At 38.0% G+C, this 19,792-nt stretch overlaps 1 protein-coding gene across 15 annotated transcripts in view; it reads left to right on the top strand.

Moving 5' to 3' along the window:
• ANKRD46 (ankyrin repeat domain 46) overlaps window positions 1-19,792 on the top strand; it is a 54,388-nt gene that overhangs the window by 3,646 nt on the left and 30,950 nt on the right. For 10 of the 15 annotated variants that reach the window (XR_012631085.1, XR_012631083.1, XR_012631082.1 and 7 more), the window contains exons 2-4: window positions 10,029-10,371; window positions 11,663-11,821; window positions 19,126-19,222. Coding sequence is in view for 6 of the 15 variants with exons in the window: in XM_074885592.1 (XP_074741693.1) it covers window positions 10,061-10,371; window positions 11,663-11,821; window positions 19,126-19,222 (567 nt within the window). In the remaining 9 variants the exon portion in view is untranslated. The other 5 variants (XM_074885529.1, XM_074885548.1, XM_074885538.1 and 2 more) reach the window with 3 other exon arrangements.

Raw genomic sequence — 19,792 nt, 5'->3', positions numbered from 1 at the left:
GCAAGCACTGCATCTCCTTTTCCCACAGCCCCCTCCCCTCAATGCTCCTCTCATAGGCAAGCCCCCCTGCCCTGACGTGCTAGTATATTTGGTGCTAGTATGGTTGGTGGGATGCCCTTTAACTAGGAGGTTTTTATCTTAAAGACATTCTCTTAACCCAACGGCCCTTTTTAGGGCCACAACGGGGCTGAAGTCTGTTCCTCCAAGTGGTGGCCCTGGACCTGTAAACAAAAATATATGGTGACTGAACACAGACAAACAAGGGGGGAGGTGAGAAAAATTGTAAAAACTTTTCATCAAATTTTAATGTAAAAATTAGCATCGAATTCGAAAGTAGCACGTTAAAATACCATAAAATGGGCCATCTGAGCAAGAAGAGTGTTGATGCTATTATTTTAGATTCATATGGAATCATTGCAATAAAGATATTATTATAGCAGTGTGTGCATTAACAGATTAACTTATTTCCCCTTCTCTCCAAATTTGAAGACCCTGTATGAGAAAATTGAAATAAATTTTTGATGCAGTCTAGTGCTTTAAATCTTGAATTAAGTCTTGGTGGTCCGTGGCCACGAAATATATTTAAAGGGGGTCCATGGTGAAGGAAAGGTTGAGAACCCCTGATCTAAACCATGCTCACGTGGTGCTGAACTCACAACTGGCAGCCACCACTCAAGAAAAATCTCTTGGAGTCACCACTGACAGTTCCCTGAAAGCCTCAGCTCAGTGTGCCGTGGCAGCCAGAAAGCCAGGAACATGGTGACTGTCCTCAGGGAGGCTACCAAGGAAAAGGCAGAGAGCACCATTTTGCTGCTCCAGCTTGGTGTGCCCACAGCTGGGGTCGGGTGTGTGGTTCTGGTCTCTGCTTCTGAAGAAAGATACAGTGGGTTAGAGAAGGGCAGCCAGAAGGGCCAAGGGGATCAGCTTCCTTAAGAGGGAAGACAGGACTGTTCACATTAGAGAGGAGACGGCTGGGACATGATCAAGACTTATGAAATGAAGGCAGTGGTTAAGGTGAGTTATTAATTCAGTCTTGTGGCGCTGGCATGGGGCTTGCCGGGACTGGTGGGAGGGCGATTTCAGGTGGATATAGGGAAGGACTTCAGCGGGGGTGACAGAGGGAGCTGTGGGGGCAGAGACTGTGGGCAGGCTCAGGAAGGGATTAGAAAAACTCGTGGGCAAGAAGTTTGCTGAGGGGCTGCTAAAAGGACTAGTCAGGGAGGTCCCCGATGTGACAGTAGTGGCTGCTGGGGTGTGTGTGGGGAATGGGCTAAAGGAAGCAGCCAGGCTCCTCTGCTGTCCTGAAGAAGGATCTCTGACTGCCACTGTTGAAAGCAGGGGGCTGGGCCAGCTGCATCAATCTGATCCAGGACAGCAGTTTCTGTGAACTTATGATCAGTCTTTTGAGTGGAAGAATTTTAGTTCTGCAGGGCTCAGTTCTGGATTCTGAACTGTTAGCATTTCCATGAACAGCCTAGAAAAGGCAGGGAGCAACAAGGTGATAGTGTTTGCCGAGACATGGGTAGTAAAGATAAGGTCAACTATGAAAAGCTGCAGAAGGACCCTGTAAGACTGAGTAACTGGATAATATAATGTAATGGCACATGAATTCAGTGTGGGTAGAGTGATTCAGATAGCATAAAGAGAATCCTGACTTCCCATATGAAATACTGGGCTCTCAGTGATGTATGATGAATAGTTCCATGAAAATGGAACCACAATGCTCAGCAGCAGGCAGAAAGGTAAACCAGGTAGTAAATATTATTGGAAAACAAATTGAAGAATTACTGTTTTAATCCATAGTTCACCTCAGACACCCTCTGTGGTTCCCTCACTCTGTCTCCCAGCTCAGAAAGCATATAGTAAAAATGAGTGAGATTTGGAGAAGCAAAACAAGAATGGTCAAAGACACAGACCACCTTCAATATGAGGCATGACCAAGAAAGCTGGGACTCCAAAATGCATCCTGGAAAGGGATGTCTGACTAGGATATGATGAAGTCCTGTAGAATCATGAGTGGCATGAAAAGAATGGGCAAGGGTTGACTGTTCATTCTTCCAGCAGGAGAGCTGGGGGTCCACAAGTGAAGCTAATAAGGCCCTGATTGAGCAAGTTCAAAAGATGTGGTTCTTCACAGGTAATTGGGTTGGAGAACTTATGAGAGTATGTTGTGGATATTAAAAGTATATGTGTTGAAAGGGAAAATGGGCAGATTCGGGGGGGGGGGGGGGCACTGAGGGATGCTAAATACATAGGAACCCCATCCAGCTGCGAAAGATTTTGAATGGAAAAAGCAGTATTACATATGCTTGCCCTATTCTACTTTTTTCCCTGGCCTTTGCTTTTGGCTGCCATTTGAAAAATGATACTAGGCTGAAATGGACCTTTGCTGTGATTGGCTATGGCTACTTTTATGTTAGCTTCTTATTCACAAGAGTAATAATTGACATGGACTTACTTCTGTACAGTGTCTCTTCACCCTTTCTCAAATAGAACTGAGTATCACCTGTCAAATCTTTTTAAAGAAACACGGGTTTTACTGTTCATTGTCTGGACACCAGCTTTCATGTTGAATATCGAGTCTTTTACGGATAAGTTACTAGTATTTACTAAGTTTTCTAAAGATGGAAGCGTTCCCTGTACAAGTGACTTTAAAAGTGACTTCCTGTAGAAGTGTCTTTTGTTTCTAGGCTCAGCAGGATCCGTTGATGCAATTGGTAAACATCAGTTGAGCTACGTCACTCTCAGGTTCCGTAATTGCAGTTTCAAATCCATGAATGTCTTTTCAGTCATCTTCCATTACATTTTTGGTTAATTCCAGACTCTGTGCAGATCAGGAGCTTAAGGGTGGCCTCCCTGATTCTCCTCAGACTTGCTGGTTGCCCTTGGAACCTGTAGGCTGCTGGTTTACCCCCTTCCATCCCTTAAGACACAGTGTTGGGCAGACACTAGTACTACAGGTTTGCTTACATGGAGAGATTTTTTGAGCCTAAGCATGGTGAATTAACTGTTTATGAAAAATAGCATCAATATGTATATATTAATTAGAAATACAACCTTAGTACTTCTGCTGTTTCATCTTACCATGTTATAACGTGATCCAACATGGTACAATTAAGTATTTAAAGTCATACTGTGTTGTTACAGATTTAGAATATTTTAAAGAAATAAATATATCTGTTAACTATTTGGCTTTGATAAACTGGTTTAATGATTTACTGGGTGAACATGAAAGTTTTGAGCATAAATATCTGTATCCAGCAGTCATAGTAAGAGTTGTGTATCTGACTGACAGTGTTAGTTGTCCTGGTATTATTTGTTGATAGAAAATAATAACTTAATGAACAAGCAGAGCAATATTTTATTTTAAAGGTAAAGTCAAACATACAGTTATATATAAATGACTTATAAATTTAGGAGACATCTGCTTTTTTAAAGTGACCTGCTTCTCTAGCCATTAAACTTTGATTTGATGTTGCATACGTTTCTAAAGCTATGTCATTAAGGTTATGTATGACTAAGAGCATGTAAGCTATTATACACATTATAAGAAATAAAGTAAGAAAATATGGACTGTATAATAATAAGCGGTTTAGTGACAGGTTCTTAGTTTGCTTTGTTGCTGGAATAAAGCTGACTAAGCTCTGGCTTCTGATGATTCCTGTTGGACGCAGAAATCCCATTTTAGTAAACTTCTTGTCTCAGGCTTCTTGTTTGTCTAGGTAAGGACTGGGCTTTTTTGGGGGGCGTGTTTTGGTTTCAGTTTTCGAGTTTTTTTAAGAAACGGGCATAAATGCCTACTTTTTAAAAGGAAATGCCTTTGTCTTCAGAGCTCAAGCCTCATACCGAAGGCCTCATTTCCCTAATCCCAGATCGGAGCTTAAACGAGAACGCTGTTTATGCCACAAGGAACAGCAGCTTGGATTTCAGAATTCTTTTTTACCAAGTTTTATAAAGCCTTGTTTTCAGGCCTTCCGTCATTCCCTTCTCCGGAAAAGGCGAGCACCCCACCGTGTCGGAGAAGCGGCCTGTGTGGGCCGGCGGCTGCCGGGCGCGGCCGCTGCCTCCGCCCGCGCGGGGGCGCTGTGCCTCCAGGCGCGAGGGCGGCGCGCGGCCCGCGGCGCGTGGCCAGTTCCCTCCCGCCCGCTCCGGGCCAGGCGGGAAACCAGCCCCGGGGCAGCGTGCGGCCCCGCCGGGGTCTCCTCGGCAGCGCGCAGCGACCCGGCGCAGGAGCGAGCGGGAGCCCTGCCAGGGCCGGGGAGAGGCCGGCAGTCACAGCCGGTGGAAGGGGTGCAGGAACTTTCTGTAAAAGCAGATGTGTTCAAGCTGGCCTCAGTGATCAGGGAAGTACTGCGGTTATTTACTGATTTACCTGAGCCGGCTGTGGGGAGTTAAAGTTACAGATGGTTTGAAGAAGGCTGTAAATTGCCTTGCTTCCTAATAGTTCTTTTGCCAAAGATGAAAAATGAGCGAGGTTCAAAAATACTTAAATGTATATTTGACAGAAGTTAAGTGCACTGAAACATGTAATGCAACCGAATTCCAGTTAAATGTAGTAAGGATAAAATGTTTGTGAATCTGCTTTATCAATAAAGATGTTTTAAAAGAATGATCTCTTTCCTATCATTCCCTTATTTTGTGTACATAAATACACAGTGCATGTGTATTATGTTATCTGAGGAAGCATTCTGCAACCCTGGCTTGGCACGTGAGATCGTTTGCTTTTTATCTTCTAATGTTGACATACTATACAATGATGAGCAAAGCGCACCGTTTCTCAGTGCCATTGTCTGCTGATCCATAAATGAGCAGCAATAATTATTCTAATTTTTTTCATAAAGCACTTTGTAGCTTGTATGTGTATATGTAAAGCACTATGTATATGCAATGCACCAAAGATGCTACTTGCAGGATGGTTCTGACATCAAAAGAATATACCTGTATGTCTTGTCTGCAGAAGGGAATGGCAATGACTGAAGACAAATGGCATAAGTTATATTCTTGTATTACCACTTACCCATGTGTCTGGCTAGAGATCTGAAAGGAGAGATAGGTCTTATGAACCTGCTGCGATGTCTTGAATCCAGGAACTGTTAGGAAGGGAAAATGCTGCAAAATGCAGCTCTGTGTAAAACAGACATCGTGCTGTACTGGATCCGGGGTGCTGCTTTTAGCAGCAGATCCATGTTAGTAGAGCAATAAAATGTTCCAGTTGGACTGAATAGATAAAAGTTTTTAATAGAAGATACAGACCTCTCAGTGGAACTCGATGTAGATAATGGGGTTCTTTCCAAACAGATATGACAATTGATCATCAGATTTTTTACTAACTATAACATTTATTCAGTTGAATGATTTCTTAGTAACTTACACATAAATACAAGTGTGCATGAAAACTTAACAAAGAATTTCTCCCTCAGCCTACATAGGAAAGGAAAAATTATAATATTGCTGGGTTTACATTTCAACATCTGATCAGTGTTCAGAGGCTAGACAAGGAAGGTAACATGGGTTTGTTTTGGTTTTTTAATTATTAAAACACACCTTTTAAAAAAAATTATCTTGTATATCCAAAGAGAGTTTATGTTCACATAGTGTTTTTAGGGGAACGATCACATTTGACCAGGAAACTTCGCCTTCAGAAAGCGTGGGCTTACAGTTTAAGCAAAGTACTGGAATGTTTTTCATTCATTTGAAGACTGAAGAGGAAGAGCTCTGCCAGCCATTGCCACTCTCAAAGTGTATTACTGAAAGAGGAAGCTGTTTGCCGTGAAGGAGTTGGCAAATGTAGATTTTGCAAGTAATGCATGTTATGTGTTTTGCTGGCACTGGGTGGGGGATGTTAGTTTGTCTTGGTTTTGTTTTAGTTTCCCTGTCTTGGTGGTGGCAGTTTCTCTGGTGGTAGTCTTACTGATGCTTAGGTTCTAAATGTCAAAGTTTGTATTAATATTGAGAAATCTCAGGTACTGAGCGATCTGATACTGTTCCGTTATCCTGACATCTTGTTTTAAAATAAGGACAATTACTTCAGTTTTTCTGAATGTTCTTGGAAATAATGTGGTTTTGCAGAACTGGTATATCCTATGTAGCAGTGACTGGGTGATTAATTACAACTTGTCATGTTCGTTAATATTTTTGTAGTGGAGAGACTGGTCCCATTAGTGATTCTCTCACAGTCTAGGTGTTCCCTCCTTTTTCTGGAGCTGTTTGGTAGCTGTTGAACTTACTGAGAAGGTGGAGACAACAGCATATATTTCCTGTAAAATAAACATGTCCACGGTTAGTGCAAATTTAGGACTAGTTTAAGAAGTGACAGAACTTGCATCTAGCTCTATGGTTTGAATTATTCAAGATCACTCCTGGCTTCTGCAGGTGTGAACATGTTATACAACAGATCAGCATGTGACACTGAGTTACCATTGTACACAGTACAGTGAGAGACAACTGACTTCTAATAAATAAAAGGAAATTATTCTTACAGAATCACGTAATATAAGCATTCCTTTTGAAAACAGAACAGTTCAATTAGATTTTCTTATCCTGTACTAGCCTTCATGTGTCATTGAAGAAGTGGCTTACAGCATAATTTCTAAAATTACTAATAAAAGTACACTGTGCTCAGGCTATATCCATGTTGTATAAATTTAACAAAAATGTGTTCTTACATTATGCCTTTCTAATGGGTATCCTTCTTGCTTGGGAAGACGTCTTTGAATTTACTTTTTTCCACAAAACTAATTTTCTATCAAAGTACCAAGTTATTAACAGTAAAACCTTTTTTTTGAAACAAAAGTATAATTTAGAAGATACATTTTCAGTAGATAGTGATGCATTTTTAGAAGCAGTCACTTACTGAACCAAATTAGGTTTATTTAAATCAATATTAGTAATTTATAGGGTTACTCAGAATGCTCACTTCGCAATACTTTTGTGTCTTGTTACTAATGCAAATCTGTTTGTCCTAATTTGTGCCTGTGACATTAGTGCTTAACGGTAGGTGTACCAGCTTTTCAGCAGATTCAGAGCTGTTATCTGATTCACCTTTCAGAAGCAGTTTAAAGAGAATGGCTAATGCTTTGGAATTTTGTTTCTAAATCTGCTGTATTAGATACTCATTACAGCAATAAGCTTTTTGATACACACTGTGGACAGAAATGTAACCACTGTATGTTTATTCAAAAATATATAATTTAGTCGACTATTGTAATTTTTTTCTAAGTTTTGTTAGACAGGGAATTTTGCTAAACTGGGTTAAATCTGAGGTAATTTGGGGACTGGCATTTTGAAGATGATGTATATAGTTAAGCTTTGTATGCAGTTCATGTCTGGCATAGGTTAGGTAGCCATATGTGAAGTAGAATTGTGTTTGTAGAAAAAATCTTTTTAATCACAAAGATAAATCAAACCAGATGGTCCAGATTTTTTTTTTTTTTTTTTTTTTTTGGTGAGTGCATTTGCTTAGTCCGCAGTCTTCAAGTGTTGGGAAGAAGGATATGTTGCGTTTCTTGTCTTTCTTACTGTGAAATACTAAGATTTCACTTTAGTCTTCTACACTTCAGTGATCAGTTCAAAAAAATTCTAGTGATAATAAATTCTGAATCAGAATTACTTCCAGTTACACTTTCTGGTAACTGCTAATCTTTGGGCTTCCTTTCCTGAGAAGATAGGGCGGTGATGGGTTTTTCTAATAGCTAAAGTTTCATCAGAGTTGTAGGGGAAGTGAGGGAGAATTCTGTAAGGCTTTACCAGACATACGCCTGGAATGAAAATCTAAACATTAGCTTACATTTAACAGAGCGTGCCATACTGTTTCGCAAATAGCGTAAGTCTCTTCCAGTATAATATTCTGTTGTAGATTTATGTTAGGCCTTGTTTTATTAAACAGGTTTAAACACTCAAACATTATTTTACAACCAAAGCACGATCTTTTTATCAAGTACAAGTAGGGTTTTGTGCTGTTGATAAGCTGTTACTATGGCTGATAATTGGAGGTTTTAAAATGATTTATGGTCTTGCTTTAGGAAAGATTTAGTGCAGAATGTAAAGGTCACAATCACATCATACAGAAACTGGGCCCCATATTTTTCTCAGCAAAGATTGGACTAGCAGAGTTGAAGAAGAATTCTTGTATCATTTATGATTTGAGTGGGAAATAGTCAAGAAATTGAAATTGCTGTCAGCTGGGAATCCTAGCTTTGTAACATCCAGGGTTTTGTAACATTCCTTAGAAATATGAGTAAGTACATTGCCCTTTTTTTCTGTGTAGGGTTATAAGAAAGCTGTTAGTGGCCTAAAAGACACCAGTCTTGCATGAAATTTTTTACAGTACATCAGTGAACCCGGCCTTTTGCTGTTGGAGATGATTGTGGAAAAGGGTGCTTGAGCCGGTGATATACCATCATGTGCTTAAAAACATACTTGCAGCCTAGGGGAATGTACTCTGCTTAAAATCATTCCTTATACAGATACTAGGACGTGGAAGTTATTCCTATTTCTTTCTCTTCTGTGTCCAAGAAAGAAAAAATGTTGTGCATTCCTGCACTGGGAAACTAGACAGTGTTGATACATGTAGCAGAATTTGTCCAGATAGGAGATACAACCTAGTGAAGTTTAAATATGATTTATTAACCTCAACAGCCCCAAATGCTACAGCTGTTAATCGGACCAGTGTGTAAACGTTTGGAAATTACTTCTGTAGGTACTTTGATCTTGAATTTGATCTAAAACATGGGGGAAGAGCTATAAAATACAGACATTATAAACCCTCAAAAAAAAGGAGAGGTTTTAAATCGAATTCTTTGGCTGCTGGCCATGTTTCCATTCTCCCGGCTGAATGAGTGCACTGGTGTGGAAGGATACCTTATATAGATTAGTAAATTTAAATCTACGTATAGCAGTCTTAATAAGAGGTTCGTATAGTTAATCAGAACACTGCTACATCATGAGCTGAAAATACAAACCCTGGGCAAATGAGATACACTGTTTCAAGTGAAGTTTCAGTTCAATTTCTGTTCAAACCTTACCTAGTAAAATCTCTTCTTGTCGCGTGAACTGTGTCACGTCTGTATTGAGATTTCTTCTAATGATTTTTTTTTTCTTTTTTGTTTCCTCTCTGAGGCTTTGCTGCTCAGTCTCCTAGATGTTTTAATTTCTTCTTACCATTGCCTCATGCACATTTTACCATTCTCTTTTTTCCTTATTGTTTTCAAGTCATCTTTTCTGTGTCCTGTGAGCACGCAGTGTCATCATACCCTCATTATTTGACTCATCCTTAAAATATTCTTCTGCAAAACTTAAATCATAGTTCATGAAATATTCTATATCATGAAATCCATGGTGAAACAATATTTGTCTTCCTCTTTTAGGTCCTGATACAGAAAAGGACTTAATCTTTTATTTAATATTAAGCTAGAGAAGCTACATTTGTGCTTCTCCATATTGGGGTTCTAGTTGAACCCACAGTAGCTCTGTACTTGATTTTACCACTGTCCTCCTTTTACCCACTTCCAGTTTTCAAGCATTTAGTAATCAAGCATTTTCAGCAACTGACTGCATCAAAGTTCAAATTCAGATGGTAGAAATCCCACTGGAGTAGCTTTGCTTATAGCTAGTAAGAATTGCAGTTAGCGTCACTATATCTGTTGACTGAATTGTTTATAGGATCCTGATTTGTGAAAGGTGATTCTCTTTCAGTTCTGATCTACAGTGTTTTGCCCTTTAATATCAATACTACTACACTGATCTGTTATTAGGTGAAAGCTAATCACTTGTCTTGCATTTGTGGCATTGATCTTACTGGTTTTCTATAATAAGGAAGATTTGCTGCTGTTTCCAGAGGTGTGAGTAAGACTGAAAGGAGCTCTTTCCGTATGTGCCAGAAGGGAATACAGCAGACAAAGTTAATAGGTATGACAGGAAGATTTTGGATTTGGTTTATAAGCTAGTTCATATTCTTGTTGTCTACCGAATATTTGCACTGTGTTTATTTGCCTGGTTTCACCATCATTTCTTCCCACTTTTACTTGCAGGTTAGTCACCTACTCCAGAGAGAATCAGAACAATGTCCTACGTTTTTGTAAACGACTCTTCCCAGACGAATGTGCCACTGCTGCAGGCTTGCATTGATGGAGATTTTAACTATTCCAAAAGACTGTTAGAGAGTGGTTTTGACCCAAATATTCGTGACAGCCGAGGCCGAACTGGCCTTCACCTTGCTGCAGCCAGAGGAAATGTAGACATCTGTCAACTCTTGCATAAGTTTGGTGCTGACCTACTAGCCACTGATTACCAAGGTAATACAGCCCTTCACCTGTGTGGGCATGTGGACACCATCCAATTCCTAGTTTCTAATGGACTTAAAATTGATATTTGGTAAGTCACTTTTTTTTTTAACAGCACATATTTTATAATATATTAGTCTTCTGTCACCAGAGCCTTGCATATAAATCTGGTGTTGCTGAAATGCTATATTTGGTGCAATTCAACTTTTTAAAAATATCAATTAAAACATAAAATAAGAAGTCAGGGAAACAATAAGAGGCCACTTCTGCTAGTCTGTGCAACAAGTAAAACAAATAAAAATAGCAGCTGCTGGTGTGGGCTGCTGTATCTAATTCTGCCTCACTGATGACATTGCTATCCTGGTTTGGCCAGACAGCCAGGTGTGGGTGGTTGGCACCAAAGAAAAAATCACATTGACTACTCTAAAAGAATTTTCTTCACACAGTTCTATTGTTTTAATTGTTGTACTGTATAAGACAAAGAAAATACAGTATATGCATGTGTCAGTTCATTCCCATACTCCTTTGGTAACAATGCTTCCTTTCAGTGTTTTCCCCCACCCTCAAAGTCTGTGACTCAGTCCTTCTTTTAAATATTGTATATTCTTTCCTTCTGGCTTCCAGCAGCTGTCAGATGCCAGCGCTCAGATGTAAGCTCTCAAGCTGCAAAATAACTAGCTGTTTCATTGCAGTAACTGAATTATTTTGTTTGTGGAACTTTCTGTATATTCACAACATGTGCAAAACCAGTAATAACTTCAAAACGTTGGTTTTTTAATCTGTCCCTTTTTCACCTGTCCCTCGTTAATGTTTTCAACTCAGCAAAACTAGTTATTGGCAGACCAGATTCTGTATGGGTTGTGGGCTGTTTGTTTTTTTTTTCCTCATTTCAGATAACTGTTGAAAATCCCTAGTCTGAAGGCAGCTCTGGTCCTATTCAGTATTATTTTAATAGTAGTGGAAGGACCATCTGTATCTTATTTCATTTTTGCCTGATGTCCTTATACCCACATGGAAAAGGAACTATGAGGAACCAGATTGCACAATTCCTTCTTGAAATTAAGCTTAATCTTGAACGTTGCCATAAATCTACTGTTTATTTTTTGTTATAACACCCAGAGATTCCAGTTAGATTAGAATACTAGGAATTTTGATTTTATTTTGAAGAAGAGTTGTGCAATTTCAAACCTAATATACTGATTTTCTTCTATAGCCAATTACGCTATAATGTGTATAGATAGGAATTTCTTAATGTCTCACACGACAGAAAATAGTTCTGAGGATTTACTAAATTGTGATGTGTTGTGCTGAGTTGTCTTGTTACAAAATTTCTGTATTAAAAGTTTCTTTTCTTCTTATGTTCTTTTGTGGGGTTATTTTAGCAATCACCAAGGTGCAACACCGCTTGTTCTTGCAAAACGAAGGGGTGTGAATAAAGATGTGATTAGACTGCTGGAATCTTTAGAGGAGCAAGAGGTGAAAGGATTTAACAGAGGAGCTCACTCAAAGCTGGAAACGATGCAAACTGCTGAAAGTGAAAGGTATTTGCAAAACAAAAATAATTACTAGGAGAAATAATGTTTATGGCTTTTAGATTTTTGTAATTGACGTGATTGTACCTCAGAACAGATATCACATTAGGCCTGGTATTAGACCAAATCAAAATAAAATTTTAAATTTTGGAAAAATCGAATTAAGGTAAAAAAAAGTTTTTCTATTGTTATTTTCATTTTATGATGAAAATTTTTAAACATAGTTACTCGTTTTCCATTACAGACTCCCCAAAATACCACTTATCACAGAGCCAAAGGGAAAATGGGGTGAATGCAAAATGCCAGTATCACAGGCTAGCCTGACGTTCTTTTGATAAGATGGATTGTCTATGCGAAGAAGGGACAGCAGACTTTTCATCCATCTGAACTTCAGTAAAGGATTTGATACAGTGCCATATATGAAATTTCTATCAGTAGTAGTCCTGGAAAGGATGGAGAATAAAATAAGAATTTCGTGGAGGCTAAAAAGGTCATTAAAGGAGAACTGAAGATTTCAGGAAAATTGCTGACAATTTTAGGGAAAGTATTGGATTAGAGGGAAGTTATTAATGAATTCTTGAAAGTCTGGTTCTGGGACTGTGCTTACTTAAAATTTTCGTAAATGATACTGGCATAGAAAATAGAAGCATGTTAGTGATACTAAGAAGTGAGATATAGGCAACCCAGAGGAAAATCTGGGATGACAAGGGAGAGGAAATTAATAGGAATAAATTGTGATTCAGTAGCACAAAATACAACTTCATTTACCTAAAGCTGTATGCCTTAAAATGGGAGTTCCTCAGTGGAAAGGCAGGGTATAGGAGAAAAGACTTGATGTATTAGCTCCAGGAGTTGATGGTACCCTGAAAAAGGCAATGAAGTCCTAGAATGCGCAAAACAAGATATTTCCACTACATAAACAAAACTGTTAGTGCCACTTTAAAAAGCAATGGTAACTTCTGCTGTGTAGTACGTTTTATAATGCTGTTGAGCCCCATTCAAGAAAGTTTAATTTATCCTTTAAGAAGCGTGGAGAAGCATTACTTCAGCGCTCAAGGGAGCAGAGCGTCTGCTTGTGAAAGGAGGCAACTAGAGCTTGTTTTAGCCCGGCAGAGTGAAGGCTGAGAGGTGTGTGATTGCTGACAAGAAATACTGGTTTTGAACAACATGAAATAACTGTTTAAGACAAAAGCTGATGATAGCACAAGAGCCAAAGGATACAGATAAACCACAAGTACTTTTTTGATTGAAAATTGGGAGTGTTTTTTTACGATGAGCTTCCAAGGCAGCCTTCTTGTAGGATTTAGATGAGGCAAGAAGCCTCACGAGTTTCAGAGGAGGCTAGTTCTCTTGCAGAAACCATTGAATTGCCAGTAAACGTGACAGAACATGGAACTGAGATTAATAATGCAAGAGATCTTTCCAGTACTGTTTTATTTTGGTTTTACTTTATATTGGAAACAGGATATCAGTGTTGTTTGGAATACTTGCTGTTCTACTGAATTTATTCAAATTTGTAATTTTTTTAGTATTGTCTAATAATTATCACAAAAGACAGGGAGTTTTGTCACATAATTCTTGTTCAGTTTGTGTCAAAATGTACACAGCCTGTACTGTAAATGAAAATTAAACTGTGTAAATGGAGTTGTTCTCTTGAGTAAAAAGGTGAAACCAACAAAATTACATATATCATGCCTAATACTCCCAGTGAGCAGGTTGGAAGTTTTCTCATACATTGGGTCACCCCACTTGTCAGAGAGAGCGTTTTAAGCCCTGAAATAGAAAATTTAATATTATTCTCAAAATTACATGGGTACAAATTACAAGAATTTGTGCATATTACCTTTGTGACTTAACTAAATTTTATTGAAAGGTGCTTGCCACACAGAAATGCATTTATGCTTTTTTTGTTTAAACATATGGACCAACAGCTCGGCCCCATTTAAATTACAATTTTTGATTTAATAGTGTCCCTTTAATGAACGTAGCTTCCTTTCTGTTATTTGACCTTCATAAACGTTACATTGTTTGCTTTGGCAAGGAAGTCAGCAACTCTCCTTGGGGAGAGGCACAGAGACATAAACAGTGCACTACCCAGCTTGTTTGTGAACATGTTTAAAATGTCTGAAATACATTATTTTTGAAATAACAAATAACAGATGCCTACAGCAGCAAAAGCAAGTGAGCTTGTGTGCTGTTTGCTTTGTAAATAAATAATGGCTTTGTAACGGCTGGCTTTTCAGACCTCCACAGTTTCACTCCTCCCTCTCAGTATTATTTTCACATTTTAGAAACACTTAGATGAATGTCTTCTGTCCTCTCCCCCACTCCCCGACTCTCTTACATTATGTATGAACCTATGGAGAAAAAATGGTTGCTCTTTCTGAAAACAGTCTCTGACTTAAGTTTTCTGCTCCTTATTACATACAGTTGCTGCTGCTCTGGAAGCAGAGGACAAAGCTAGGTTCCCGAGTTGAATTTATTTTCTCTTCCTTTGCACTCCTGTCAGTGAGGAGTGGCACTGTGCTGTCAGGAGGCAGAGCTCGCTCTGTCCGTCTTTTAGCACAGACGTTCTGTCCATCTACACAGCCCAGCATGCCCCGTGACTGCACCCACAAGTGCATCCAAATGTGAACTTCCACGTTGTGTTGGAAACAGAAGAGAACATCTGTCTGGGCTGTGTGGCACACGCTCTTCTGTAGGATGCATTGCTGCATTACCATTTCTTAAGCAGCTGTAATTCGTAATAAGAAAAAATATTTTGAATAAGATTGATTTTAATTGGGTTGCAATATAAAATAGCAAAAGTGTTTTCTATGTACTCTTTTGTATTTAATGAGCAAGCATGTGATCTTTTAATTTAAATTGCATTGCACCTTTATTTAACCTCTCTGGTTATGTATTAACTAGTTAGTACTTAATGAGTGAGTAGTTATTTTCTACACCAATGGCTGTCTTTTATGAAACTCTTTGTTTTGCTTGGGAAATTATAATAAGCAAGGAAGATGACTAAATCCTGCAGCTATGGGCAAGCAAAAATAACTTTACAGCAAGGTAAATATTTAAAAAACAAAAAAGACAAGCTGTTTAATAGGCATTTTCTGAAATCTTCAGCATGTGATGCTGCAATACTTCAGCAAGGTATGCGAGTTCAGGCAAATTATTCTTCAGCAGCTGTACTTCTTAAGAAAAAATACCATATGAATAGTGTGAAGTTTTTTCATGGCGTAATCTTAGAAGAGAGGTTCATAAATGAGACCTTTTTCTGATAACAATCATTTGTCAATTTATTATTGTCACCAAGAACAATAGCATTTCTACAGTTAATTTTGACTTGGAAATTACTTTTCCCTGAAATGTTCTCTTTTATTATTGCTATAAGAGATATCTAGGAATATGGTAGCTGAAAGCAGTTAGAAGGGAGGAAAAAACCTGGTTTCTCTCATCTTACCTTCTGCTGTTGACATCATTGTGTACGTAGTTGGCTTCACCATTTCCTTTCAGTGCTTGTCAGAATCTGATCCTGTAAACACCTGTGTATGTAATTTCACTTAAGTGAGAAGTAGTAGGACTGTGCAGATGGCTAAAATTTTACCTAAGTGAAATCAAGTAATGAGAAACTTTTCCTAGTCTTTGTGAGGTTTTTCTTACAGCAACAGAGAAGGTTTCCTGTTTTAAGCCAATTCTGAAACCAAAAAAACTGGGAGAATGATACAAGAAGCCATGCAGTATTTGAAAGAGCTTACGTTTTTTCTAAAGGTGATCCATTGTCAAGATGACTGCCTCGTTCTGATTTTATATTTGTTTCTCATTTAAAAGTAAGAGTTCCAGTCCCTAATTTATAGTCTGACAATTTAAGGGGGGCTGATGGATTGGTAGTGGAATGTTTAAACATCAAAGCGGTTTCTGAATGCCATATGGCAGAAAACACAGCAATGCCAACTTGTCTTGAAGATCAGAAAGTTTCTGAATTTCTTGTTATCCAAATTTATTGGTTTATGTGATATTTTTATGCTAGAGGTCTCTGTAAGAAAGACATGCAAGAGAGTAAAGATCACTACAGAGTTCAGAATCTAAATTATATTGGTTAAAGTTTCCATTTTATTCATCAGAGTTTATTTTTAAATCATGATTTGTTTTATTAAGAAGATCTGTGCCCCCTGAGGTTTTATCTTACGCTTCATTAGATTTTACTAAGCCATATTTAGTAGAAATTATGAGGATTGACTTTTGAAGGCTTCTAGGTGGCAAGCCTGCAAACTCAGTGCAGTTGTACAGATGCAAATATCATTCTCTTTACACAGGTTAATAAAACATCCTTTCACCTAAATTAAGTTTAGAGTTAGGAGTCTTTTCCTGATCTTCTTTGTCTTGATTTAGCAGAGGCAATGCTATAAATCTGCAGGTGAGTTTAGTTTTTAATTTAGAATGTTTCGGTTGGTCTTAGGAGGATTACTGTTGTATTTGAAGGTGCATTCTTTTGCTCTGATGTATTTTTAACTTTAATCCTTCGTAGTGCAATGGAAAGCCATTCCCTCCTTAATCCAAACCTACAGCAAGGTGAAGGAGTTCTTTCCAGTTTCCGCACGACATGGCAAGAGTTTGTGGAAGACCTGGGCTTCTGGAGGGTGCTGCTCCTGATCTTTGTCATTGCTCTTCTGTCACTTGGAATAGCGTACTATGTTAGTGGGGTCCTTCCTTTTGTAGAAAACCAGCCTGAACTGGTGCACTGAAACAAATGCAAAGAAGTGCACTGTGCTTTTCCCTGTTCTAATCTTATTTTGAGCTTCTTGGAATTATTCTCTTGGTGCAGGCAGTGGCAGCTGTATATACTGTTTGCCTTTTGTACTTATTATTAACCCTTTTGGAAGAGGGATAAATTAATTTCAAGTAAAACACTAAATTCTAAAGCATTCCTAAGCTACCTCTGACTTACCTTGACTTGCAAGCAAGATGTGAAGATAATCCTCTCTGTTGATAAAATATTATGATTAGAAAAGGCCTTTCATAATGAATATTAAATTCCTTGGCATGCAAAATACATCCTAGTACAGAACCAAATTTGATTTATTTTCCCTATGAAGAGAGGTAAATCTGTTGTTGGATTTTTTTGTGTGCACTTCAGTTGAAAGAAAAATACTGTTTTAAAAGTCCTCCTCAAGAAATCCAAATAATATAATAAAGCATTCTGATATATCGACAGTAATAAGCTGCAACTTCATAGTTCTTTTAATGCCTCCCCATAGTTTCATATCTGCTACTTTATAAGAAGAATTAGTTCAGGTTTTACTATGACTTTAATGTATAGATCACTCCTTTATTTATTAGGCTAATGCAGTGTTTCTTCCCTGTATTAATTTAATGTTGTTAATACCTGCCTGAAGTAAATTTTTGTAGAACAAAGCTGTTTGTTGTGCTTTGGTAGTAAAGTTGTTTCAGCCTTAGGCTGAAGATTTTGCCTTTTTGTTGAAATGTTACTAAGCAAACCTTTCTTTGTAAGGGTGGTTAAAAAGTGATCTAGGTGTTCTGCTCTGTATATAATAATTCTGTAAGGTAATTTCTTTGTGAAATATGTAATGAAGGGTGATTTTTTTTTTTCCTCCCACAAGGACCAGACTGAACCATATGATTGTATTGTTTTCATGTTTGTGGAGAGGACTTGATTGAATAGAATTCCTTTCTAGAATTGTTTTCCATGTCAGCATTTACAGGCTTATGAATTATTTTCTGACTATGCAGAATAAAAGTATTTAAAATGTTAATATTTAGGAACATTGTATGAAAAGAAATCTTGACCCATTCTGTGCTTAGCTGTGAAATCCTTTGTTTTTAAATAATCTAGGGTTATGAATCAGTGAGATACTCTTTTATGAAGGCTAAAAAGGTACTACATACTAAGTTGGAGGTTTTCAAAGAAAGCAGATTCTCTCCTCCCCTGCTGATTAGACATTTAACTCTCTTTGTTGCCATTGCCTTGAAAAATCCCAAACAAAATGAATGCTGCAAACCTAATGAATTGATTTTTTTTTAGTCACTCCTAAATTGTTGCTAAACAACATCAAACATTTATGAAAATATAAATTACTATAAGTATTGATAGAAGTAGCATGCATCTCTCTGTTCTGCTATCATGTATGTTCTTCTTTCTTGTTTATCGGTTTGAGTGAAGAGGGTGGTTGTGTTTGTTTTGATGTATGACATGAAGGCACTTCACTGAACTGGGCACTGCTCTAAATTGCATCTGAATGATTCTTGATCTCATTCCTTAAACTAGAGGTTCATGAAACGATACTTTTGTAGTAGCCACAATGCCGCAGAAAGGAAAGCCTCTTAAAAACAAAACAAAACAAAAAGCGGAGCATACTCCTCTTATGAATATTTCAATTACTGTACATCTGTTCAGGAACAGAGAAATATAAACTCATAGTATAACTAAACTTCTATTTACTTCTCTAAACAAGTACATTTCTGTTAATAGTACTCTGTATCGTGAATAATCATATTGTCTTTCAGTATGTATTATCTGCGTAATTTGTAATTGTATTCTCATTATGGGTGAATGCCACAAATAAATATATGTAGTAAATATGTTTTGGTTTATTATTACATTAGTGCAGCGGTAATGATGCTACCCCATTTGACTGAGTTTATTTGTTTGTTGCGCATTGATAATGAGCATTTCACAAGTGGGGCAGTTCCCTCCCTGAGAAATGGCAACCACGCTGTTGGTATAAATGAGGTTTTAGAGCACGGTTTCTTTAGATTTGCCTCTTTTATCTTCAGTATTGTCACTGAATCAAGGTTGCTGTCTGTCTGTCTTTTTCTCTTATCTAAGATTTCAGGTATTGAACATGTGTTCTAGAGGCCCCTTGAGATTTAAGATTAACTATGAAGGGGTACAAAATAATATAACCAAGAAGGCCAAGCCTGAGCCTTAAGTAGCCTTTCCTACTTTGCTGTACTTTGTTTATGCTCTATGCATAAGCATTTTCGAAACTGCACATTGAAAAGGTTTGAAAAATCGTGTGTGTGTGTTCCAAATTAACGTATGTCACTTTTTAAACTGAAAGAAATCCAAAGCACTGTTTGAATTTCACTGTGTAATGACTGCTACTCTTTGAAATAAGGACGTAATAAACGTCTGACTAAAAGAGGAGTTTGTTCTGTATATACCTCTGTTATTGAAAAGGGACAGCTGTGCCTTTCAATGTATCTATAAACATTAACAACTTCCTTTTCAAAGGTTGATTCTAAAGAGTGAATTTACCTCCTGTACGCTAGATTTCAAGGAATACAATCTGTCTTTCTTACAGGAATAGAAAGAGGACTTTAGCCCACTTCCTCTTGAATCTGTTGTCACAGGGAGTTTCACCATTTCAGCATAATGGCAGAGATCAGTTTAGATTGGCTGTAAGTCGTTAAGATTTCTTTTACTTACTATTGCAGTGGTGTCTAGATACCTTGATCCAGGGACTCCACTTTGCTAGGCGCTCTTCAAATCCAAGACAGATTGTTGTCTTGAGCTGATCTCGGACTAATGAACTAGAACAGAACAAGGAATTGAGAGAGAAAACAATCATGGAGGGATGAAGTGATTTCTTCCAGTGTCATAAAACAACTTGATGGACAAGATAGTACAAGGTAAACTGGAGTGTAAAATGGATGTGTATAGGCTACTCTGCAGTGGGCCGTCCCTGTGCACACATTTATTCCATGGCAAGATCACACCTATCTTACCTCATAGTATCTTGTTCATGTACCATATCTTTTTATCTTCAAGGGTTTCTGTTTTCACTCATATTGGTACTTTGCTTTGTAGAAGGTTTGCTGTTGTGTGACTGTCATGGGTAGGTATTGTTTCTGGTTGCCACAGTACAACAGGTAATCATGAAAAGCTCCTATGAGAGAAAGAACACGGTTTCACTTTGAAACAGATCGAGGCAGTTTCTGGATCTGCAGCTGATCTGGAGTTTGATTTTA

Source organism: Strix uralensis, chromosome 1 (assembly GCF_047716275.1).
Source record: "Strix uralensis isolate ZFMK-TIS-50842 chromosome 1, bStrUra1, whole genome shotgun sequence".
Taxonomy (NCBI): Eukaryota; Metazoa; Chordata; class Aves; order Strigiformes; family Strigidae; genus Strix; species Strix uralensis.
The sequence above is the reverse complement of the archived record's forward strand: the minus strand, read 5'-3'. Positions and strand labels throughout refer to the sequence as shown.